The 26,356-nt window shown below is 38.9% G+C and overlaps 1 protein-coding gene across 4 annotated transcripts in view; it reads left to right on the top strand.

Moving 5' to 3' along the window:
- Nucleotides 1–26,356, top strand: part of PIK3C2G (phosphatidylinositol-4-phosphate 3-kinase catalytic subunit type 2 gamma) — a 403,205-nt gene that overhangs the window by 216,067 nt on the left and 160,782 nt on the right. The window contains exon 19 of one of the 4 annotated variants that reach the window (XM_089303890.1): nt 12,062–12,254. The exons of the other annotated variants lie outside the window; for them this stretch is intronic. Within the exon in view, the coding sequence (XP_089160016.1) occupies nt 12,062–12,110 (49 nt within the window). The 3' untranslated portion in view covers nt 12,111–12,254. Of the gene's footprint in view, nt 1–12,061; nt 12,255–26,356 lie in introns of those variants that run through there. 4 annotated transcript variants of the gene reach the window in all.

A 26,356-nucleotide genomic window follows, 5' to 3' on the forward strand; every position in this document is an offset into this window, starting at 1 on the left:
CCCACCTTGGAGTGCAGGACATATTTGTGAATATAGTGAGATGACTCATGTGATGGTGTTTCATTCTGTGGCAATATGCAAATTAATCTGAATGGGACTAACTAATCAACTGAGAAGAGAGTCTCCCCCCAGCTCGCAGAAAAATAAATATGAAAATATAAAGTTTAAGAAGAATGAGATGCTCATGACTGACTTTGAAAATAGAACAGGCCAGGGCCTGCGCTGTGATGTAGCAAGTTAAGCCACCACCTGAAGTGCTGGCATCCCATATAATTGCTAGTTCAAGTCCCAACTGCTCTACTTCAAGTCCAGCTCCCTACTAATGTACCTGGGGAAGAAGAAGAGGATGGCCTAAGCCCTTAGATCCCTGCAGCCACATGAGAGACCTGGAGAAGTTCCTGGCTCCTGGCTTTGGTGTGGCCCAGCTCCAGACTTTACAGCTTTTTGGGAGTGAACCAGCAAATGGAAGCTGTTTTTATGTCTGGCTCTCCCTCTCTCTCTAACTCTGCCTATTAAATAAAAACAAATATTAAAAAATAAGAAAAGGATGGGGCCGGCGCCATGGCTCACTTGGTTAATCCTCCACCTGCGGTGCCGGCATCCCATATGGGCACTGAGTTCTAGTCCCGGTTGCTCCTCTTCCAATCCAGCTCTCTGCTGTGGCCCAGGAGAACAGTGAAGGATGGCCCAGGTGCTTGGGACCCTGCACCCACATGGGAGACCAGGAGGAAGCACCTGGCTCCTGGCTTTGGATCGGTGCAGCGCATCGGCCGTGGCAGCCGTTTTGGGGGTGAACCAACGGAAGGAAGACCTTTCTCTCTGTCTGTCTGTCTGTCTGTCTCTCTCTCTCTCTCTCTCTCTCACTGTATAACTCTATCTGTCAAATAAAAAAAAAATCATAAGAAAAGAGGATGGAAGAGGCTACAAGGAAAGGTAATGGCCTCTTATAGACCTCTTGTTGAAAATGGCATCCAATTAGTAGTCACTAAGGAAATGGAGACCTCAGTCTTCCAACCAAAAAGAATTACATTCTCCCAGTCTGAACAAGCTTGGGAGCAGTTTTTTCCTCAGAGCCTCCTGATGAGTGCTCAGTATGGTAAATGTTTTGACTCCACTCCCCGTGAAAGCCTGAGCAGAGGACCCAGCCATACCATGGTAGGACTTTTGACTTGCAGACTCATGAGCTATTAAGTGGTCATCTTTCTAAAATTCTTTTTATTTATACAAGGAAAACAGATTTCATATATTAATATATTAAATTTTAAGCACAAAATCCCACCTGCCTGCTTGACCCTTCCTCCTTTCTTCCTTCCTTCCTTTTTTCCCTTTTTATTTTTACAATTATATACTTTCAATTTACTTTACAGTCACAGGCTTAATCCCCCACTAAACAAAAAATTCAACACGTAGAATGTAGAAAAACCACTGCTTCACAGGAATACAAAGGCTATAAACAATAATAAAGTCTCAAGATGTCAATTTTACTCATATACATTACATTTTTGTACTCTATATATTAGCTACAAATCAAAGAAAATGTATTTGTTTTGGGGACTAGCTATTTCACTAACCATAATGGTTTCCAGTTGCATCCATTTTGTTGCAAAAGACAGGATTTCATGCTTTTTTAGAGTTAAGTGACATGATGTATATATACCATGTTTTCTTTATCTAGTCATCAGCTGATGAACATCTGGGTTGATTCCATATCTTAGCTATTGTGAATTGAGCTGTATAAACATTGGGATACAGATAACCCTTTCATATTCTGATTCCATTTATTTTGGATAAATTGAATCGCCATACTGATTTCCATAATGATTGTTCTAATTTACATTCCCACCAAAGTATATTAGAGTGCTTTTCTCACTATATTCTCACCAGCATTTGTTAGTTTTTGACTTGGATGACAGCCATTCCAACTGGAGTGAGGGGAAGTTTCATATGGTTTATATTTGCATTTTCTGATGGCTAGTGATCCTCAGCATATATATATATGTGTGTGTGTGTGTGTGTGTGTAGGCCTATTATATTTCATCCTTGGAAAAATTCCTGGGCTGCCATTGTGGCATAGAAAGTTAAGCCTCTGCCTGCAGTGTTGGCATCCCATACAGGTGCATGTTTGAGTCCCAGCTGCACCACTTCTGATTCAGCTCCCTGCAAATATGCCTGGGAAAGCAGAGGATGATGGTCCCAGACCCTGGTCCCCTGCACCCATGTGTGAAATCCAGATAAAGTTCCTGGCTTCAGCCCTTGCAGTCTTTTGGAGAGTGAATCAGCAGATAGAAGATTCATTCTCATTCTCTCTCTCTCTCTTTCTCTCTCTCTCTCTCATTCTCTCTCACCCCTTCTCTCTGTATCTCTGACTTTCAAATAAGTTAATAAATCTTTAAAAAAAATTCATGTTAATGTCCACTGCACATTTCTTAAAGGGATTATTTGTTTTGATGTTGGGTTTCTTGAGCTCCTTATATATTTTATATATTATGACCTCATCAGATGAATAGTTCACAAATATTTTCTCCCATTCTGTTGCCTCTTTGCTTTGTTGAGTGTTTCCTTTGATGTGTAGAAGCTTCTTAGCTTGATGGAATCCCATTTGCCAACTTTTGCATTTATTGCCTGTGTTTCTGGGATCTTATCCAAGAAGCCTTTGCTAATGTCAATGTCTTGCAGTGCTTCCCCTGTTTTCCTCTGTTAATTTGGTGGTTTCAGATCTTAGGTTTATATCTTTGAGTCACCGTGAGTTGATTTTTATATAGGATATAAGGTAAGAGTCTTACTTCATACTTCTGCATGTGCAGATCAGATTTTCTCAACACCTTTTGTTGAAGAAACTCCCTTCTCTAAGGAGTGATTTTAGCTTTTTTGTGAAAGATTAGTTGGTTGTAATTGCATTAATTAATTTCCAGGGTCTCTAATCTGTTCCACTTGTCCATATGTCTATTCTTCTGCCAGTACCAGGGTGTTGTGATTATAACTGCCCTGTCATATCTCTTGGAATCTGGTGCTGTGATGCCTCTGGCTTTGTTTTTTTTTTGTTTAAGATTGCTTTCGCTATTCAAGATCTCTTGTCTTTCTGTGTAAATTTTAGGGTAGCATTGCTTTAAGCTTTCAAATTTGTAGTCTGTGAGCTCTTATCTTCATTAAAAGCTGAAAAAATAAACCCCAAGGAAAGAGAGTTCTAAGAAATTTATCATGTGAAAATCATGTTAGACATTCTTAAATGTGTAACTACTCCTCAGACAGTCCTGAAATATTATCACAGATCTCGACACATACTTACATAAAGAAAAGCAAGTGTTTTACACAGTTGTACAATGCAAGTTGTTTCAATCACTTATCTAAACCTAAGGTATTTTGAAAAAGTAAAATAGATGGGCCTTCATGCAGAATGAATTAATAGATCACCCTTGTTATAAAGCAGTTAGTTGAAAATTTCCTTTCTACTGCTTATCCATTGATCCCTGTGCATGAGTAGACAGCTTGACTCCTTTATATTATGCAATTAGCATTGTTCCCATTAGGAACAATTAAGTTCAAATCTTGTTACTAGGATTTTATATTGGAAATGCATTAGTTAAAGTGAAATTCACATGTATTGTGTTCCGCCTGTGCCCAAAGTGGATGGTTTAGTGAAAAAGACTCAATATTAACTGAGTCTGTGATGTACATAGCATCATTGTTTTCACATTGCATCAAATGCTATGCTGAATTCTTTGACCTTGAGGCCAGAAAGGGAGATTTTTATTTTTCCTTTTAAGGAATTTTTCAAAAAATGCACTGATTAAGGCAGCCTGAAATAGTAGTAAAGAACAGTTACCCTGGATTCAGGTGAATGAATTTGATCTTACAGTTAGTAGCTGAATAGTTGTGAAAATATTTCTTAACCTCTCTGAGATTATGCAGAACAGAATGATTATTATATTGCTTCATAAGATTTTGATAATGATTGAATGATATGCATATAATGCATAATAGGTATAATTTTTATATCAAAATTAGAAAATTCAGATTAGCCCCTATTTGGAGAAGCAGCAGTACTGCTCAACTGATAGGCAGGCAGATTCTGAACATTGATTAACAAGGAAAAATTCTAGATCACTCTTCATCTTTTACATCAATTTGAACAAATTAAACTTCCTAGGCCTGATATCCTCAACTATAAAATGGAGACTAATAATAGTACTTACTGTATAAGTTTTATTTGAGGATAAAATTAATATATATAATACTTAGAAGAGGCACTGGAATTCAATTATGATATAAAAATGTTAGTCATTAGTTTACTGTGGTGATGAATATTTTCCAAACTGTGTTTATAGATAATCCTTATATAAAATATATATAGTACAAAATGGCTGATTATAGATACTGTATCTTGCTTTATTTTTCTAAAAAGCTTACCTTAAACATTTTTAAAAGGAATTATACTTTCTTTTTTTTTTAGTTACCAGGTGTTTTTTTAAACTTTTATTTAATGAATATAAATTTCCAAAGTACAGTTTATGGATTACAATGGCTTCCACCCCATACCGTCCCTCCCACCCACAACCCTCCCCTTTCCCACTCCCTCTCCCCTTCCATTCACATCAAGATTCATTTTTGATTCTCTTAATATACAGAAGATCAGTTTAGCATACATTAAGTAAAGATTTCAACAGTTTGCTCCCACACAGAAACATAAAGTGAAAAATAATAGATGATTTTTTAAATGATGATGAAATCAGATCAGACCTATTGTCATGTTTAATCCCAGTGAGAGTCAAGTTGGGAATTGATAATTTCTTTTCTTTTTCTTTTTTCTTTTTTTTTTTTTTTACAGAAGATCAGTTTAGTATACATTAAGTAAAGATTTCAACAGTTTGCTCCCACACAGAAACATAAAGTGAAAAATAATGTTTGAGTACTAGTTATAGCATTAAATCTCAATGTACAGCACACTCAGGACAAAGATCCTACATGAGGAGTAAGTGCACAGTGACTCCTGTTGTTGACTTAACAAATTGACACTCTTGTTTATGGCCTCAGTAATCACCCGAGGCTCTTGTCATGACTGCCAAGGCTATGGAAGCCCCCTGAGTTCACCGACTCTGATCATATTTAGACAAGGCCATTGGTCAAAGTGGAAGTTCTCTCCTCCCTTCAGAGAAAGGTACCTCCTTCTTTGATGACCCGTTCTTTCCACTGGGATCTCACTCGCAGAGACCTTTCATTTAGGTTTTTTTTTTTTTTTCCCCAGAGTGTCTTGGCTGTCCATGCCTGAAATACTCTCATGGGCATTTCAGCCGGATCCGCATGCCTTAAGGGCTGATTCTGAGGCCAGAGTGCTGTTTAGGACATCTGCCATTCTATGGGTCTGCTGTGTATCTCACTTCCCATGTGGGATCATTCTCTCCCTTTTTTATTCTATCAGCTAGTATTTGCAGACACTATTCTTGTTTATGTGATCCCTTTGGTTCTTAGTCCTATCATTATGATCAGTTGTGAACAGAAATTGATCACTGGGACTAGTGAGATGGCATTGGTACATGCCACCTTGGTGGGATTGAATTGGAATCCCCTGGTATGTTTCTAACTCTACCGTTTGAGTTAAGTCAACTTGATCGTGTCCCGAATTGCACATCTCTTCCCTCTCTTGTTAAAGTGAAATGAACACTATGAGAAACGGTGACTTGATCAGCCCTCACCCTGTTGATGAGCAGCTTAATATGTTATCCCTCTTAGTATTTTGTTTGTTTGTTCTTCTTAATACTTTTGGTTGAATACTGTAATCAATACACAATTCTTCTTAAGTGCTGAAACTTAACTGAAAAGTGATCACTGTTAAATATAAGAGTGGGAATAAGAGAGAAATTATACTTTCATAATATTATTACAACTGGTTAGTATTTGTTAACATAATTCACTTATTATCAGATCATAACTTATTTTTATTGGTGCCAGGATAGATTTCATGTGTTTATAGATACAATTTGAAGAATATAATGATACTTCCCTCCCCCCCTCCTTCCTTTCTTCTTTTCATTTTTTCTTCTAATTTTTGTGATAAAATATTTTTAATTTATAATCACAGGATTAATGCTCCATCAAATAAAGAGTTCAACAACTGAAAGTAGAAAGACCACTGTTCCATAAGAATATAGACAAGAGCTAAACAATAATCAAATCCTAGGATGTAAATTTCACTCATATACATTAAGGTTTTTTGTATTCTATATAATAGCTAGTAGAAATTAGAAAATATCTGATATTTGTTTTTCATAGTCTGGTTTATCTTGCTAAGCACATATGGTTTCCACTTGCATCCATTTTACCACAAAAGACGATATTTCATTCTTTTTATGGCTGAATAATATTCCGTCGTGTGTATAGCACATTTTCTTTATCCAGTCATCAGTTGATGGACATCTGGGTTGATACCAGACATGTAGTTGATTCCAGCTATGTGAATTAAATTGCTGTAAGCATTTGCTGATTTCATTTCCTTTCGATATATCCCCAGGAGTGGGATGGCTGGATCATATAGTAGATTTATTTTTAGTTTTCTGTGGAATCTCCATATTGTCTTCCATAATGGTTGTACCAGCTTACATTTCTACCAGCAATGCATTAGGGTGTCTTTATAACCACATTCTCACAGCATTTCTTATTTTTTTTATTTTTAGATGATAGCCATTCTTTTTTAAAAGATTTATTTATTTGAAAGCTATAGTTACAGAGAGGTAGGGCAAGAGGTAGCCCAAATGGCTACAACAGCCAGGGATGGGCCAGGCTGAAGCCTGGATCCAGGAGCTTCCTCCGTGTCACCCACAAGGATGCAGGGCCCCAAGCATCTTCAGTTGGCTTCCCAGGCATATTATTAGGGGGCTGAATCAGAAGTGCAGCAGTCAGGGAAGTGCAGCAACCAGTGCCTATATGGGATGCAGGTGCTGCGGGAGGCTACTTAATCCACTCTGCCACAGGGTCAGCCCTGATGGTTACCCATTCTAACTGGGATAAGAAGAAACTTCATTGTGGTTTTATTTGCATTTCTCTGTTGGCTAGGTATCCTAAGCATTTTTTCATGTATCTGTTGTCTATTTGTATTTCATCCTTTAAAGTGACTGTCCATGTCCTTCGCCCATTTCTTTTTTTTAAATTAATGAATTTGAGAAGTAGAGAGTTACAGAGAGAGGGAGAGGCACACAAAGAGAGGTATTCCATCAGCTGGTTCACTTTCCAAATATCTGCACCCGCCAGAGTTGGGCCAATGTGAGTGCAGGGGCCCAGGCATTTGAGCCATCTTTCACTGCTGTCCCAGGCCATAAGCAGAGAGCTGGATTGGAAGAGATAGGAACAGCAGCCAAGATAGGAACTGGACCCATATGGGATGCTAACACCACAGGCAGAGGCTTAATCTACTACACTACAGTACCAGTCCCCTTTTGCCCATTTCTTAACCCGATTGTTTTGTTATTGTTCAGTTACTTGAGTTCGTTATATATTCTGGATGTTATTCCTTTATCAGATGAATAGTTTACAAATACTTTCTTCCATGCTGTCTGTTGCCTCTTTACTTTGTAGCATGTACCTTTGATGTGTAGAAGCCCCTTAGTTTGATGTAATCTAATTTTATTGTGGACTTTATTGCCTGTGCTTCTGGATCTTATCCAAGAATTCTTTGCCAATGCCAATATCTTACAGTGTTTCCTTTATGCTTTACTCTAGTAATTTGATGGGTTTAGGTCTTACTTTTAGATCCTTGATCTATTTTGAGTTGATTTTTGTATAGGGTGTAAAGTAGGCAACTTGTTTCATATTTTTGCATGAGAAGATTCCATTTTCCCATTGCCATTTTCTAAAGAGATCGTCCTTTCTCTTGGAAAGGAGTTTAGCTCATTGGTCTAAGATTAGTTGGTTGTAGACTTGCAGATTAGTTTCTGAGGTTTCTGTTATATTCCACTGATCCACATGTCTTCTTTTTTTTTTTTTTTTTTTGTGCCAGCACCTGGCTATTTTGATTAGAACTGCCCTGCGATATGTCTTGAAACCCGGTATTGTGATGCCGCTGGCTTTGTTTTTACTGTTTAAGATTGCTTTAGCTATTCAAAGTCTCTTGTCTTTCCATATGACTTTTAGAATAATTTTTTCTAGATATGAAAAGAATGTCCTGGTATTTTGATTGGATTTGCATGCTTTGGGTAGCATGGACATTTTGATGATATTAATTCCTCCAATCCATGAATGTGGAAGATTTTCCATTTTTTTTATTTATGTCTTCTTTATACTTACTGTCTGGTAATTTTTGTTGCAGAGATCTTTCACATCCTTGATTAAATTTTATCCAAAGGTAGTTAAAATGTTTTGTAGCTATTGTGAATGGGGCTGATCTTACAAGTTCTTTCTTGGTGCTGGTATTGTTATTTTATACAGATGTTACTGATTTTTATGTGCTGATTTTATATCACAACATTCACAAACTCTCTTATGAATTCCAGTAATCTCTTACTGGAGTTTTTTTTTCTTCCCCTATATCTAGGATCATATCATCTGCAAACAGGGATAATTTAACTTTCTCCTTTCCCATTTGTATCCCTTTGATTTATTTTTCTTGCCTAATGGCTCTGGCTAATACTTCCAGAACTATATTGAATAGTAGTGGTGAGAATGGGCATCCTTGTAGGGTTCTGTATCCTAGTGGAAATGCACTCAGCTTTTCCCCCTTCACTATGTAGCTGGTTATTGGTTTGTCTTCTACAGCCTTCATTGTGTTGAGGTATGTTCCTTCTATATACAATTTAAGGTTTTTATCATGAAAGGATGTTTTATTTTATCAAATGCTTTCTCTGTATCTATTGAGATAATCAAGTGATTTTTATTCATCAATTTGGTAATTTTCGTTTATTGATTTTCATATGTTGAATGATCCCTGCATCCCTTGGATAAATCCCACTTGGTCTTTCTGGGTGGTCTTTTTGATGTGTTGTTGGATTTAATTAGCTTATATTTTGTTAAGGATTTTAAACTATGTTAATCAGAGATATTGACCTATAGTTTTCTTTCTTTGTTGTGTATTTTTAATTTTTAGAATTAAGGTAATAGTGGCCTCATAGAATCTAGAAGATTTCCCTTCCTTTCAATTCTTTTGAATAGTTTAAGTATTAGATAAAATACTTCTTTGTAAAGTTTGATAGAACTCATCCATGAAGCCATCCAGTTCCAGGTTTTTATTACTGATTCAGTCTCCATCCTGATTATTGGTCTATTTGGTTTTCTGTGTCTTCATATATAAATTTTGGTAAATTGTATGTGCCAGAAATCTATCCACTTCTTCTAGAGTTTCCAATTTGTTGGCATATGTTTGTAGTAATTCCCTATGATTCTTTTTATTTCTCTGTAACATCTCCTTTTTCTCTTTGATTTTTATTAATTTGGGTTTTCTCCCCTTACTTCTTCATTAGGTAGGGCAATGGTTTATAAGTTTTATTTTTTCAAAAAATAGTTCCTCATTTTACTGATATTTTAATTACATTTATTTTTCAATGTTATTTATTTCTTCTCATAGTTTTACCATCTGTATGTTCTTTAATGTGAACACAGAGCTCTACACAGGGTCCCTTGCAATATTCAAAAGAAGTTCTGAGCTTCCAGAATCAGGGCTGGTGAGTGCCCATAGACCCAGCTGTCGCTCTCCGTCTTCATGGAGGAACGACACAGGACCCTGCGTTGTTCTTCTGCTGCTCAGCCCTCCCCCGGTTTGCTGCTGGTTCTTCCCGGGTTGGCTACCGTCCCTTCCACCTCCGTGGAAGGGCGGTTCCCCCTGCCACATTCCCCACTTCCGCGGGGGAGCAGCACACCACCGGCCGGCTCTCTCGGGGGCTGCACAGGTGTTCCCCTTAGATGTTCCTCTTAGATGTTCCTGGTGCATGCCGTCTCTCTCCTCCTTTATAGTCCTCTTCCACCAATCCCAACTCGGCTGCCCACACGCCGAGTACGCTGCTCTCCTCCAATCAGGAGCAGGTCCCACAGTTTATTGGTTGAACTGGAGGCAGCTGTGTAGAAGCTGTTTCCCTTCTCAGCGCCATATTGTGGGAAAGCAGATGCATAGAATAAGTCTTAATTCCAGTAACTTAGTCTAGTCCGAGTTGCTCCCAGTTGCTCCCCACAGATCCCCCTTTCTTTTTATTTTTGGCGTTGATACGCGCCTGTCTTCGGTGCCCCGCGGCACACACTCTGCTCTGCTTGCTAGAGTTGCCCACAGGTTCTTACAAGTCCTATCAATCAGGCAAACTGAATCCAGGTCCTCTCTTCGCCACATTGTGAGGAGGTTTTTAGGCGCTGATGTGTGCCTGTGTTCGGTGCCCTGCAGCGCATGCTCTGCTCTGCCTGCAGGTACTTACAAGCCCTAGCAATCAGGCAAACCGAATCCAAGCCTTCTCATTGCCGTATTGTGGGGAGACTTATTGGTGTTGATAACGTGCCTGTCTTCGGTGACCTGCGGCGCATAAGCTGCTAGCCGCCTGCAGGTGCTCATCGCCTCACTAATCAGGCAGACCGAATCCAAGCTCTCTCATTGCCATATTGTGGGGAGGCCTTATTTTTCTGTTTCTCTATCTCCGGGTATTCCTGTTTCTCCTATTTTACTTCTATCTACCAGCATTCCTATTTCTCTCATTTTACTTCTAAACTTCCCGCGGCTTCTCTTATCCCCGCGGTTTCCCGGCGCCCGCCCTGAGGCTGCTTCTCAGCACCTCGCCCCGCGGCAGCTTCACTGCTCTGCGCGGCTTCCCGGCGCCTCGCCCCGCCGGCAGGCTCCCAGCTCTGCGTGGCTCGGCTTCGCGCGCACACTCCGCGGTCTCCACGCCCTTCGCGTCAGCACCACGGCCTCGCGCCAGCCCCGCGTTCCCTATCTATTCACGCCCCGTGCTCTCTCTGCACGCGGCGGCTTCCGCGAGTCACACAGCGTAGCTTAAGTCTCCGCCACTAGCATTCAATCCAAGTTCCCCAGACTAACCTGGCGAATTCCAACCTGGCGGCCCATGTCTCTGCCTCTGGTTCCAGATCTTCGCCTCTTGCTCTCCGGGCTGACTTGAAGAATTCCAAGATGGCTTACGTCTCCGCCTCGGCCTGCACTCGCGGCTACATCCTCCCTAACATTTTTCTCTACCCGGTATGTTTCCCTAAGTTTTCTTCCAACAATATTCCTCCCTCATTTCTCCTGGCCTCTCCCCACAGTCCGTATCCAAGTCTAAGTTTCTTATAGGTTTCACTTTCACTTTCAACCTGCAGTCCGTATCTGAGTCTAAGTTTCTTCTTGCTTTCACTTTAAATCCTAACTTCTTTCCCACAGTCCATATCCGAGTCTATGCCTAGGCTTTCGATAGCTTCTTCCGGCACCTTTTTCGTCCGGCTTTCCCCTAGGCTCTTCTAGTCTCTCTCTCCGATATTTTCCCATTTCTTCCCGTTTCTTCCCTCCTAGGTTTCCTAATCCAAGTCACGGCACCATTATGTCGCTCCCCGTCTTCGTGGAGGAGCAACACAGGACCCTGCGCTGTTCTTTCGTCTGCTCGGCCCTCCCCGGGTTTGCTGCTGGTTCTTCCCGGGTTGGCTACCGTCCCTTCCACCTCCGTGGAAGGGCGGTTCCCCCTGGCCACTTTCCCCACTTCCACGGGGGAGCAGCACACCACCGGCCGGCTCTCTCGGGGGCTGCACAGGTGTTCCCCTTAGATGTTCCTCTTAGATGTTCCTGGTGCATGCCGTCTCTCTCCTCCTTTATAGTCCTCTTCCACCAATCCCAACTCGGCTGCCCACACGCCGAGTACGCTGCTCTCCTCCAATCAGGAGCAGGTCCCACAGTTTATTGGTTGAACTGGAGGCAGCTGTGTAGAAGCTGTTTCCCTTCTCAGCGCCATATTGTGGGAAAGCAGATGCATAGAATAAGTCTTAATTCCAGTAACTTAGTCTAGTCCGAGTTGCTCCCAGTTGCTCCCCACACCCAGCCACATGTCACATGCCACATGTTTCTTAGTTTAACATCCTATGCAGAACCTGCACAATCACAGGACTCTCACATTCACAGGTCTCAAGAGATCCATTCTCTGCCCTACAAGCTTCCCCATCCCAAGTGAGCTGCATACCCGAGAGAGGTCAGCTAGAACTCCACCTCAGCCAGCTGTCTGATGCTTTAATGGGGAGAGGACAAGGAAGCAAAATGGCCTCCCTTTGAAGAGCTAAGTGGATGACCTGTCTCCTCCCAACTCTCCAGCCCAGACTCAATGTCAGAGAGAACCACAGAGTTCTCCCTCAAAACAAATCAGCTTGGTGCACAGTCTGCTGCAGCCTCCTCTGACCTTGCTATGGGAAGATGGCATCTCCCCACCTCTGCCAGCTGTGGGAGTCACTGGCAGTGGACTGCAAGGTGCTATGTACTGCAAACTGTCCTTGTTGTTCCTAAGTCTTTATTCTCTTCTGTCAGTATTCTGGTGAAAATTCTCTCCAGCTGCCCCCTGAGACACTTTTTCTGGTATCTTTCTGTGGTTACAAATAAGTGTGTCTTTTCCCTATTCTGCCATCTTGGATCCTACCTGTTTATAACTTATTATGACATTGCTACCTAAAACTCTATTTTGTCTTCATATTATTTTCAATATTTTATTCATATTGAGATGAATAAATATTGTGATTAAATCCTTGTATATGTCCTTAGTTAATTTTTAAAACTATTTACTAAGCATAGAATTGGTAGAACTGAGAATATATATGTTGTGTAATTGCTAGAATTGGGAATATATGTGTTCCTAATTATTTTAACTACATTTGAAAAATGTTCTTTTATTAGGATTATAGGTATTTGTACTACCATTAATAGTGCATAAGAGTAGATGCTTCCTACACTCTCACCAAAGCTTGTGTTCCAGCTTGGTTTGATAACATCTAATTGTTGAGTTAATTGAGTTAGTGGGTTGAGAATGGTTTTCTGTTAATTTTTCTTCAGTATTTCTTAATTTCCCAATGGCATATTTATCTCAGATGGGTCACTGTACAATTGCATTTCAAAGATTTACATTTCGCAGACCCAATGGTTGTTAACTTACAAAAGTTGCTCTAGCAAATGACCATCAATTTTAAGAAATTGAAAGTACAGAAATGAGTTTTATGAAGCTAAATTCAAGTGCTGTATGACTCCTAGAAGCTGCAGAGAGAATCTGTTTCTTTGGTATTCTGATCTGAATGCTTGTATTCCTTCAAAATATGTATGTTGAAAATTATACTCAAAATGTATGTTGAAACCTAATCATCAATGAGATGGTATTAGGAGGTATGGTCTTTGGAAGGACTCTGCCCTCATGACTGGGATGATAAGAGATCCCACAGAGCAAGCTAGCGAGCTCTTCCCACCATGGCAAGAAACACCTAAGAGGCACCATCTGTTAATCAGAAAATAGACTCTCACCAGAAACTCTGTCTGCACCTTGATCATGGATTTCTCAGTCTCCAGAACTTGAGAAATCTGTGTCTGTTCCTCACAAACCCATGCAGTGTATGGTATTTTGTGATAGCAGTCTGAACAGAGTAAGTCCTTGGGCATTTTCCAGGTTTTGGAAGCTGCCTGATTGCCTTGCTTCGTGGCCTTCTTGCCAGCAATGACGTTCCTCTGATATCTGCTTCAGTAATCACATTTCCTTCCCTTCACTCAAACCCTCCTGCCCACTTCTCATAAGGATGCTGTGCTTACACTGGACCACCTAGATAATCCAGGAAAATCTCCAGTCTCAAAATCTCACAATTCTTACTTAATCATATCTACAAGTCCTTTCTACCCACTAAGGTAGGCTATGTATAGGTTCTCAGGGTGAGGACACAAGCATCATGGGGTCTGGGGTACCATTCGACCACCAAAGTAAGTTACCTTTATCTCTTCCTTGTATAGTCTTTGATCTGATCCATAATGTATCAGCTGGTCCTTGGAAAAGACTGAAGAAACTTAATTCTAATATTAAATTTCATAATTTGTTCAACAAAACATTGGTCTTCGAAAGATACTATTCAAAATAAAGCACAACTCTTTTAGAAAACACACAAATAGTACACTTAAGAGCACTATATGAAAAATCTTTACTTAAGCATATTGCATGACTATTGAAGCTTATGTTAGGATAATCTAGTTTCAATTCAAATAAACAGTACTTTACTCTCTCATTCCATCTGATATTTCAGTTCAGGGCTTTATTTATAGAATGCTGGTGGAAGATAAGCCATAGGCATTGATGATTTTGAAATCTGAACCAGTGCCCTTGGGAATGCTGAATGAGGTAACTACAGATCTTCTAATCTATCAGAGGACCAAAAATTTTAAGGCCAGTTTAATGAGAGGAAATTTTAATTGTGCACTTTCAGGTTTTAATCCAAGTAATGTCTGTCTGTATACAAGTTGAATTTCTGGCTCAGGCATTTCTTCTTAAATTGGCTCCATTTCAGCATATGATATTGGCTGCTTTCTAAACACCAACTTGCTTACTAACAATATAATTTATTCTCTAAAGACTAACTTGCTTATCACAATATACTTTATTTTAATGAAGCTAAATTATCCACCATTGCAATCTTTTCAGTGATTTGGAAACAAACTTTTTTTTTTCAAATGCTGTCATTTATAAAAAATAGGGTTATTTTGGCATAACCTCATTATTTGTACAAGAGTACCGTTGCCTTTATCGTTTGTGCTTAAAAATATGATTTTCTATATATGAAGCACAGGTGCATCCAGACATTAATAATAAGGCTATATTTGAATTGTATCTATTTAATAGCATTAATAGTCACCATCAGCAGTGATTGCTGGGGTCTAATTTCTATCATCCTTTTATGGTCATTATATTTGCCTTATGTTATTCATTATTATCGTATATGAAAATTTTATAACCTACAGAATTATATGTTTTCACCATTTGATTTTTAAAGCATACTTACAGTAGAGAATACCAATTTTTAACAACATATAGAAGGAAAATTAAAATAAGGCAGCAGGAAATGAAAACATTATCTCTCTTTGATGATGAGTAAACAGTCCAATAAATTTGGCAAATTGAAATTGTTAGCCTCTCCTCCCCTATAAGTAAGCTTTCCTCTTTAAAGCCTCAATCCAGATTTCTCCTCTCATATGTAAATGTGGCACAAGTAACATGGAGGATCGCTGTTAATGTTTACACAGGGGAAGGATGCTCCCTAATTATTCATCAGCAGAGCACGTAAGTGATTATGTGTTGCTTATGTTTCTAATGCAGGTGTTCATAGTAATTTAGTAGCATTTGTCCTCTGGTACAAGTCAAGGCAATATGATAGTTTTTGTTTTCATGCATCACATATGCATAGGATGTAAAAAATGGAAGAGACTTTATATAACTTCTGCACCTAAACTCTTATTTCACAGATGAGGGAACTGAATCCCAAAGAAGGGTGAAGACTCCCTACTCTGAAATCCTTTTGTGTGATCCCTAGATGAGTTTGTTGATGGCCTGGAACTGACAATAGGCAAATCTATGAAGATCAGAAAGGCTCTTTGCTTTTCCAGCCATCACTGTCCTTTTTTTTTTTTTTTTTTTTTTTTTTTTTTTTTTTTTTTTTTTTACAGGCAGAGTGGACAGTGAGAGAGAGAGACAGAGAGAAAGGTCTTCCTTTGCCGTTGGTTCACCCTCCAATGGCCGCCACGGCCAGCGCACCGCGCTGATCCGATGGCAGGAGCCAGGTACTTCTCCTGGTCTCCCATGGGGAGCAGGGCCCAAGCACTTGGGCCATCCTCCACTGCACTCCCTGGCCACAGCAGAGAGCTGGCCTGGAAGAGGGGCAACCGGGACAGAATCCGGCGCCCCGACAGGGACTAGAACCTGGTGTGCCGGTGCCGCTAGGCGGAGGATTAGCCTAGTGAGCCGCGGCACCCACTGTCCTTTTCTTAATTGTACTTTCTCCATGCCCACTTGGAGACTGTCAGTGTTCTTCATATCCAAACCTGTCGGAACTCTGATCTCAGACCTTTGTTCTTTGCTATGTACTTAATTCAGCAACAAACTGCATCAGCGATGGTATGTTGGTTTTGTTTCTAATGCGTGTACATTGGAATTATTACATTTCCCAGAAGTATTAGCATTAAATAATCATGGGTTGTAGAACTGTCAAGTAATGAATTGTCGAACATTAGTGGATGCAGAAGGTGATGATATTAGAATATGGGCTACATCTTAGCTGTATTTTAACATAGACAGGGACAGTGAGAAAAGCAAGATTTATTGAAATCTAGAAGCCTTTACTACAGCAGTCAGGAGAGAGGCTCCAAGGTGGAGCTGCCAAAGGAGCTGGCCACTGCTGGCTCTTACATACAAAGTGGCGCTCTCTGATTGGCCCCATTCTGAAAATCAAACACAGATTTAACCAGAAGGCAAGGATTACAGTCCTGTCTAGCTTTGATAAAACTAAGTGTGGTTAGCTGACCTGCCTTCCAAGTGAACTAATTGCACTCCAGCTGACCTAACTGCCCGTTAGCACATCCAACTCTTCACATCCCCACCTCTTTCAATTGTGCAGTACCTGCTGCTGCAGAGTCTCTTGTCTTTCTGAAGAATTTCCACTGAAAACTTCTCTTCCACTGTGTCCAGGGAACCCAGTTCCTCCCCTGTTCTGGTATCTTCCTGTATCAAAATCAACATGTGTTTTCCCTATTCAGCCCTCTTAGATCTCTTTATTGTGTCTTTTCTAATTATTTCTACTTTCTTTTTCTCTCTTCTCTCACCTTCTTTTGAATGATTTTTATACCATAATTTTCTCTTAATAGTTAGACCTTTGTAAACTCTACCTAATCTAAAAGCCTTATGAGAACCTCTACATCTATACTTAATCAGAATCTAAGATGTAAAAAATAAGGAACTTTGCTTATCTATCCATCCACTCAAAGCATTGTCAAAGCTCTTAGAAGGCCTTAGTTGGCTGGCGCCGTGGCTCACTAGGCTAATCCTCCGCCTTGCGGCGCCGGCACACCGGGTTCTAGTCCCGGTTGGGGCGCCGGATTCTGTCCCGGTTGCCCCTCTTCCAGGCCAGCTCTCTGCTGTGGCCAGGGAGTGCAGTGGAGGAAGGCCCAAGTACTTGGGCCCTACACCCCATGGGAGACCAGAAGAAGCACCTGGCTCCTGCCATTGGATCAGCGCAGTGCGCTGGCGGTGGCGGCCATTGGAGGGTGAACCAACAGCAAAGGAAGACCTTTATCTCTGTCTCTCTCTCACTGTCCACTCTGCCTGTCAAAAAAAAAAAAAAAAGCCGTAGTTAAAATGAAACAGAAGTCCTGCTCTATTGCAACTGTGAATACTCCATTATGGGGACCATATTGTAGTGTATGTGTGCTTCTTCCTTAGTGACATGGAGTACGTGCAGGACAACTTGCATGCTGATGTGTGTGCTACTGCTGTTAAGCATTATAGCTGTATATCATTTCATATTTATTTTTACAAGGTATTGATATTTATTTCATGAATATGTATATTTTGTACTTTCTTTAGTTATCATTTTTCTTACATTGTAGATTTTCCATCTGGAAACTTCTTCCTTCTATAGAAAAGGATATTTTGTGGGTGTATGCTGCAAATCCTGGCCCTTTCCATTTTCTGGCATATTTGCTGAATCTACAACTCTAAGTTGACAGTTGTTTTATTTCCACAGTTTTAAGATATTCTATCTTTTGATTACTGTGCTATTAACATATCTTCATCATTCTCATTCCTATCTGGTGATTTTCAAGACCTTCCCTTTATCTATATGTATGCCAATTTGTTTTCATTTGTCATCTTTGTATTTGAGCTTTTGACTTGGATGATAAATTTTAATCATTTTTGGGAAAAAATTTACAACTTTTATTCTAACATTGTCTTTCCCTCATTATTTATTCCTATAATTCAACTAGACTATATTAGGCTCCCTATTTCATCTTTTTTATTATCTTTTTCACTTTTTATTTCATTATCTATATATACTATAGTTTAGATGATATTTTAGGTTTGTTCCTGTTTATTAATTCTCTCTTCAACTGTTTCTAAAGCCTTGTAGTGAATATGATTAGGTGTTCGTGTGTACAGTGACTTTTACATTTATCTTAATCATTGATGAAAGTCATTTTTATTATTTAATTATAGTGTCTTATTCCTATTGCTTCTAAGAGGGATTTATTTATTTATTTATTTGAAAGGGCACAGCATCAAAGAGAAAGGTAGACAGAGATCTTCCATTTGCTGGATCAGTTCCTAAATGACTGCAAAAGCCAAGATTCGACTAGTCTGAAATCAGGAGCTAGGAACTCTATCCGAGCCTCTCAAATGGGTGGCAGGGGCCCAAGCACTTGAGCCATGATCTGCTGCCTTCCCAGGCACATAGCAGGAAGGTGGATGAGAAGCTAAGCAGCCAGGACTTGAACTGGCACTCTGCCAGGAGATGTAGGCACCCAATCGTTTTTCTTAACCCACTTCACCATAATGGCTGACCCATATTCATCTATGTTTGTTTTCTTTTTTATTCTTCAAAAACTTCTTTAAGTGTGTTAAATATTACTATTTTCTATAGCATGTCTGGTAACTCCAGCTGTTGATGTTCTTATGGGTCAGACTCTGTCTTTTGTTGCCTTTCTGATTCATGGTGCATCATTTACTTCTGTATGTTTTGACATTTGGTTAAGAGCTCATATTTTTTAGAAACTTATCTGTGAGCATTCTTATCTGTTGGCATGAGTCCTGCCAAAATGCATGGCAGTTCCTTCAAAAAATATTTGCTTTTGTTTTTGTCATTTCTTCTTCTTTTTTTTTTAACAGGCAGAGTGGACAGTGAGAGAGAGAGAGAATGGTCCTCCTTTTTCCGTTGGTTCACCCCCACAAGTGGCTGCCATGGCCAGCGCGTTGTGGCCGGCATGCTGTGCTGATCCAAAGCCAGGAGCCAGGTGCTTCCTTCTGGTCTTCCATGCAGATGCAGGGCTCAAGGACCTGGGCCATCCTCCACTGCACTCCCGGGCCACAGCAGAGAGTCATTTCTTTTTTTTTCCCAAAGATTTATTTATTTATTTGAAAGTCAGAATTACAGAGAGAGAGAGAGAGAGAGAGAGGAGAGAGGAGAGAGAGGTCTTCCATCAGCTGATTCACTCCCCAGTTGGCTGCAACGGCTGGAGCTGTGCCAATCTGAAGCCAGGAGCCAGGAGCCTCCTTCAGGTTTCCCACATGGATGCAGGGGCCCAAGCCTTTGGGCCATCTTCTACTGCTTTTCCAGGCCATAGCAGAGAGCTGGATTGGAAGTGGAGCAGCCGGGACTTGAACCCGTGCTCATATGGGATGCCAGCACTGCAGGTGGCAGCTTTACCCATCATGCCACAGCACCAGCCCCTGTCATTTCTTTCTCTCTGGGTGCTCCCTCTTAATCTAGAACCATACTAAGTTATGCCCTGCAAGGTTTTTGACCACAGGTGTACTGTTTGTGTGGGAAAATTCTCCACCCGACACCAAGGTCAATTTCCTTGTTATACTCTGGAGCATGACTGGATGATTTTATTTATCCTTACGCTATCCATTCAGGCCCCTAGATTTTTGTATAGACCACTTATTGAAGTCTTGATCTCAGTACATAATCTGTTTTGTGCAATCCATGTGAAATCAGAACTCTAGGTTCCCTAAGGTCAGCAAGTTCCAGGCGGCATCTGGCCATGGAGTATTTTCACCTCTTCTTAGTTTGGCTTCTGAGAATTCTTTACTTTTCTGCTGGCTCATGAAAACATTTAATGTGCTTAAACATATATATCTTAAGTTTGTTATCAAGCATTTCAGATTTTCTCTTGGAAAAAAATCATCTGTTTAAAATGGTATACTGCTGGAAAAAGAAGTCATTGATCAATCTAAAAATATGCTTCAAAAGTTGTGTGAAGCAATCTATGCACATTCTGATTCATTATTTATCTACATATAACTGTATTGAGAGAATATATATGTGTACATTTGACAATTATATATCATATTTACATACATAATATGCAATTATGTATATATAGAGAGAAATATGTGAAATACAATTGTACTTTCTTATATTCTAGTAACTTAAGGGTTTGGGACATGCATTCATATTTTGATCTTTACTAAGTACTAGGTACTCTATTAAGTTTCCCATGTAATCCCTACCACAGCCCTATGCATGCCAAAATAAAACTCATATTCTGCATAATCATTAACTAAGCACAATAAGTATGGTGAGGAATAAGTGTTGAAGCTGACCATTTAAACTGTTTTTAAACTAGGAATAGAATTTTATTTTTTAAAGTTTTTATTAATATAAAGAGAATAGATTTCATGGGTACAGTTCCAAAGTAAAACCAAGAATGTTATCAGAGCACTTACCAAAATATAATAACCATAAAAATAAATACCAAAAGAATATCTAAAATATGTTAACATCTTAATGACTACAGAATAAAGGGAATAAGGGATTTTTACCTTTAAAATACAAGCAAAATTACATTGATACTATAAAGTATAAAGCAAGTATAAAGGTCTTTTATAAAAAGAGCTCATGGTCACTTTGAGCCAAGAAGAAGTTGCATGCACCTGAAAACTACTAGAATGCTTCCTGTGTTTCCATGATTTGTTGTACTCAACCCTTCTGCTATACTTTGCATTCAGCTACTATTTCTTGGTAGCACAAGAAGTTAATGTGATTAAAAAAAAAAAAAAAAAAACACTTAGGAACCAGTATGACTTCTGCTTATGCTAACATCATTCTTCCACATGCTAATGCCATATGAGCTGATTCACAGTGTAGACATCTGTGCTGTTGCAGAATAGACTATATTATACTAACTACATCGTCTGGTGAAGGAAAATGAGACTTAAAGAAGTTAAATAATTTTGTCCAAGTTTGTCTAGCTAGTGAGTGGTGAGCCTGAGATCTGAACAGTATGATTTTAAAGGTTCCTCACTAATAGACCTAAAGAAATGATAATTCACCTGAAACAGGTAGCATATGATAAGGACTGATGCTCCCTAAGTATTGTTATCCATAGCTTTTAATAATTATACAATTTAAAAATGACATATAATTAGAATGAAAAGATTTTAGATGGATCAATTGTTTGAGAATTTTAATATATAACTGCTTTAACATTTAGTTAAACATTTGCTGTCATAATTATGAAAGTATTCTATGATTGCACAATGAAAACTAAGGAGCATTATTTCAGTGGTTTTCTTTAATGCTAACCTACATCAGCAAGACAGAAGACAGGGCATGCACATTTGTTTAGTTATCTTTTCACTCACTCAATCTTTATTGACCTCTTCCTGGCTGCTGAGATGCATCAGTGGACAAAATAAAATCACTGTTCATAGGGGCTTGAAATCTAGAAGGTATAAAGAAAAATAAATAATTTCAAGTGCTGACATTGTCAGGACAACGAGAGCAGTTTTCAGGATGTTCCTGGTAGGGGTAGTAAGCAAAAGTTCTGCAAGTGTCGGAATGAAGTGAAGGAGGAATCTGAGTTTCTAAAGGAACGTGCTTTGGGACTAAGGAATGGGACTTCACATGGTTTAGGAGAGGCCAGAGGGTGCCCTTGAATGAGTGTCAAGGGGGTTAGGAGGGAGGCCATGGAGGTAAGTAAGAGTCGGAAAATCACAGAGCAGTGAAAGAGTTTTGAATTTATTATGATTGAGCTGGAAAGTCATCTATAGCTTTTGAACAGGAAAGTGATATAAACTTACTTGTAGTTAGAAACTTCACAGTTGCTGTATGAATATACAGATAGTGTCTGTGTGTATGTGTGTGTTTATGTGTGTGCTTGTTGGAGGAAGCAATGGGAGTACAAGCACGTAAATAAAACACAGGTATGTGTTTAGCTTAGCAGTTAAGACACAAGTTGATTAAGATGCAGGTATCCCACATCAGAGTGTCTGGATTTGATACCTATCTCAAGCTCCTGAGCTCCAGTTTCCTGCTAATGTAGTTGAATTCCTGCCACTCACGTGGAAACCTTGAATTGAGTTCTTGGTTCCTGACTCAGCCTGGTCCAGCCCCATCCCTGTGGGCATTTGTGGAGTGAACCAGCAGATGGGAGCATTTAACCAAATGATTAGTTGGTTTTTAAATTTCTTTATGTGTAGAACCCTTTTGAAAAAGGAAATATTAATCCATGCCACAATATATTCATTTTATTTATATAAATGTTTTACCTAAGCATATTTGTAGCATGTATTATAAATTTGATCAGTTAAATAGTAAGTCTATTTTAAAGACTATATTAAAAGTTTATACCTTCAAGAAGTATAAACATTTGTTGGGTGGTATGGTGACTGGGTGGATGTGTAAATCTATTTAGAGAGGCTTGAAAAGTTCAAGAAATAGCACTGGAAAAAATTCAATAGCAAAGCACTTTACCATAGAAAGGAGAAAGCTCTGTTAGGCTGACTCCAGGGTCAGATAATCACCATTACCCTTCCCTAACCTTCATCTGTTGCTAAAATTAATTCAATCACACATGAACAAAGTACCAACATTTGACACAAATAGAATTACTAATCTCTTTTTTTTCCCTTTGCATGTTTCTAATTTAATAGAACTAGTAACATAATGCAAGAGCACATTTCTTAAAAACAAAACACAGTTGATGGGACTCTTGATTTTTGTTTCTCATTGTTGTTCTTCTGAAGCTTACTTTTGGAGCTTATCATGTTTTAGAAGCACAGTTACTGAATTCATAGTATATTTCTTCTGAAATGTGCAATGATAGGGAGCCATAATTAGTCACTGATTGGAAATTCACCAATGCAAACCAGTCATCATTCATTGCTCAAAACTGTCAAACAGATTTTTAAGTATATAGACATTGCTTCAGAGAACTGATTGTACCCATCCTACTCTTAGTCCTTCTAAGTAGAGTCATTGCATTCTGAAAAGTAACCCAGCACACTAAGTGCTCACTTCCAAAAGCAAGAAGCAAGAGAGAATGTTTCTCATTTAAAATTTTATCCACGATTTGCTTTTTTGTTTATGGTTGGATTGCAGTCCCAATCCAGAGCATTTGAAATGTTCTCTAGTTTATAAGTTTTTAAGTATACATTAGTAGGTAACTTTTCAGAAACCTTAAACTACATAAAGCAAAATAGACCTCAATCCACAGAGACTACACTAATTTACATTCCTACCAACAGTGTATAAATGTTCCCCTTTCCCCATATCCTCATCAGTATTTGTTATTTCTGTCTTTTGGATAATACCCATCCTGATGGAGTGAGATGATATCTCATTGTGGTTTTTATTTGCATTTCCTTAATGGCTAGTGATGTTGAACATTTTTTCATGTATTTGTCAGTTTTTATTTCTTCTTTTGAGAACTGTATTGAGGTCCATGGCCCATTTTTTAATTATCATATTTATTTTATTGCTGAGGATTTTTTCAGTTGCTGATATATTCTGTGTATTAATCCTTTGTTGGAGAGGTAGTTCTCAAATGTTTTCCTTCATTCTGTTACATGTTTCTTCATTCTATTGATTGTTTCCTTTGCTGTGTAGAAACTTCTGAGTTTGATAAAATCTCATGTGTTTAGTATTGCTTTTGTTAACTGTGCATCTGGATTTGTATCCAATAAATTGCAACCTACACCAATGTTTTGTAGTGTTGCCCTTATATTTTCTCACAGCAGCTTCATAATCTTAGGTCCTAAATTTAGATCTTTGATCCATCTTCAGTTGATTTTTGGATATAGTAGGATTTAATTACATTTCTCTACATATGTACATCCAGTTCAGTCAGCACCATTTATGGAAGAGCTTATACTTATTCCACTGTACAATGTAGGCACTTTTGTCAAAAATTAGTTGGCTATATATATGTGGATTAATTTCAAGGCTCTCTATTCTTTTCCATTGAACTGTGTATCAGTTTTTCACCAGTACCATGCTGTTTTAATTACTACAGTATTGTAGTATATTTTGAAGTCAGTAATTCTGATGCCTCCAGCTTGATGGGAGATTTTTTTCAACTTTTATTTAATAAATATAAATTTCCAAAGTACAATTTTTGAATTGCCCCCCTTAAACTTCCTCCCACCCACAACCATTCCGTTTCCGACTCCCTCTCCCATCCCATTTTTCATCAAGATTCATTTTCAATTATCTTTATATACAGAAGACCAACTTAGTACATACTAAGTAAAGATTTCAACAGTTTGCACACACAGAGACACACAAAGTATAGAGTACTGTTTGAGTAGTAGTTTTACTGTTAATTCACATAGTACAACACATTAAGGACAGAGGTCCTACATGGGGAGCAGGTGCAAAGTGACTGCCATTGTTGATTTAACAATTGACACTCTTGTTTATGACGTCAGTAATCACCTGAGGCTCTTGTCATGAGCTGCCAAGGCTATGGAAGCCTCTTGAGTTCACCAACTCTGATCCTATTTAAACAAGGCCATAGTCAAAGTGGAAGTTCTCTCCTCCCTTGAGAGAAAGATACCTCCTCCTTTGATGGTCCATTCTTTCCACTGGGATCTCACTCACAGAGATCTTTCATTTAGGTCATTTTTTTTCCACAGTGTCTTGGCTTTCCATGCCTGAGAAACTCTCATGGGCTTTTTAGCCAGATCCAAATGCCTTAAGGGCTGATTCAGAGGCCAGAGTGCTGTTTAGGGCATTTGCCGTTCTATGAGTCTGCAGTGTATCCTGCTTCCCCTGTAGGATTGTTCTCTCCTTTTTAGTTCTATCAATTATTATTTGCAGACATTGGTCTTATTTATGTTATCCCTTTGACACTTAATCCTATATTTTTGATCAATTATGAACTTACGCTGATCATTTTAACAAGTAAGATGGCATTGGTACATGCCACCTTGATGGGATTGAATTGGAATCCCCTGGCACATTTCTAGCTCTACCATTACGGGTAGAGCATGTGCTGAACTCTACATCCCCTCCCTCTCTTATTCCCACTCTTATATTTAACAGGGATCAATTTTCAGTTGGATTTAAACTCCTAAGAATAATTGTGTGTTAATTAAATAGTTCAACCAATGGTATTATGCAGAACAAAAAAATACTAAAAGGAATAAAATAGTAAGTTGTTCCTCAACAGTCAGGACACAAGCTGATTAAGTCATTATTTCTCGTAGTGTCCATTTTACTTCAACAGGTTTCCTTTTAGGTGCTTAGTTGTCATCGATCAGGGAGAAAAAATGATATTTTTCCTTTTGGGACTGGCTTATTTCATTCAGCATGATGTTTTCCAGATTCCTCCATTTTGTTGCAAATGACCGGATTTCATTGTTTTTTACTGATGTATAGTATTCTATAGAGTACATGTTCCATAATTTCTTTACCCAGTCTTCTGTTTATGGACATTTAGGTTGATTCCATGTCTTAGCTATTGTGGATTGAGCTGCAATAAACATTGAGGTGCAGACAGCTCTTTTATTTGCCAGTTTAATTTCCTTTGGATAAATTCCACAAGTGGGATGGCTGGGTCATGTGGTAGGTCTATATTAAGGTTTCTGAGCAATCTGCAAACTGACTTCCATAGTGGCTTTCCCAGTTTGCATTCCCACCAACAGTGGATTAGTGTCCCTTTTTCCCCACATCCTCACCAGTATCTGTTGTTAGTTGATTTCTGTATGTAAGCCATTCTAACCAGGGTGAGGTGAAACCTCATTGCGGTTTTGATTTGCATTTCCCTGATTGCTAGTGATCCTGAACAATTTTTCAAGTGTCTATTGGCCATTTGGATTTCTTCTTTTGAAAAATGTCTATTGAGGTCCTTGGCCTATCTCTTAAGTGGGTTGTTTGTTTTGTTGTTGTGGAGTTTCTTTATCTCTTTGTAGATTCTGGTTATTAATCCTTTATCAGTTGCAGACTTGACATATGATCCAGCAATCCCACTACTGGGTATATATTCAAAAACATGAACACAGTGTATCAAAGAGATATCAGTATCACCATGTTTATAGCAGCACTGCTCACAGTAACCACAATATGGACTCAACCAAGGAATGAAGGTGTCCATCATCAGATGGATAAAGAAAATTATGTATATAATATATGTAATTATGTATACACAATGGAATATTATGCAGCTATAAAAATGATATTCTACCATTTTTATCAAAATCGATATAACTGGAGGATACCATGTTGAGGGAAATAAGCTAGACAGAGAAAAGAAAGATACTACATACCCCCCCTTATATATGGGAGCTAAAATTAAAAAACATCACACCACCCCTCCCAAGAAGAAAAATATGCTTGTGTGTATTTGTACAGCTGAAAATATATTTTTGTCATAAGTTTTCGCCTCTTTGTCAAACCAATGGCTAAGAATGTT

The sequence above is a fragment of the Oryctolagus cuniculus genome, chromosome 9 (assembly GCF_051225735.1).
Source record: "Oryctolagus cuniculus isolate XC-2025 breed Fujian yellow rabbit chromosome 9, ASM5122573v1, whole genome shotgun sequence".
In the NCBI taxonomy this organism is placed as follows: Eukaryota; Metazoa; Chordata; class Mammalia; order Lagomorpha; family Leporidae; genus Oryctolagus; species Oryctolagus cuniculus.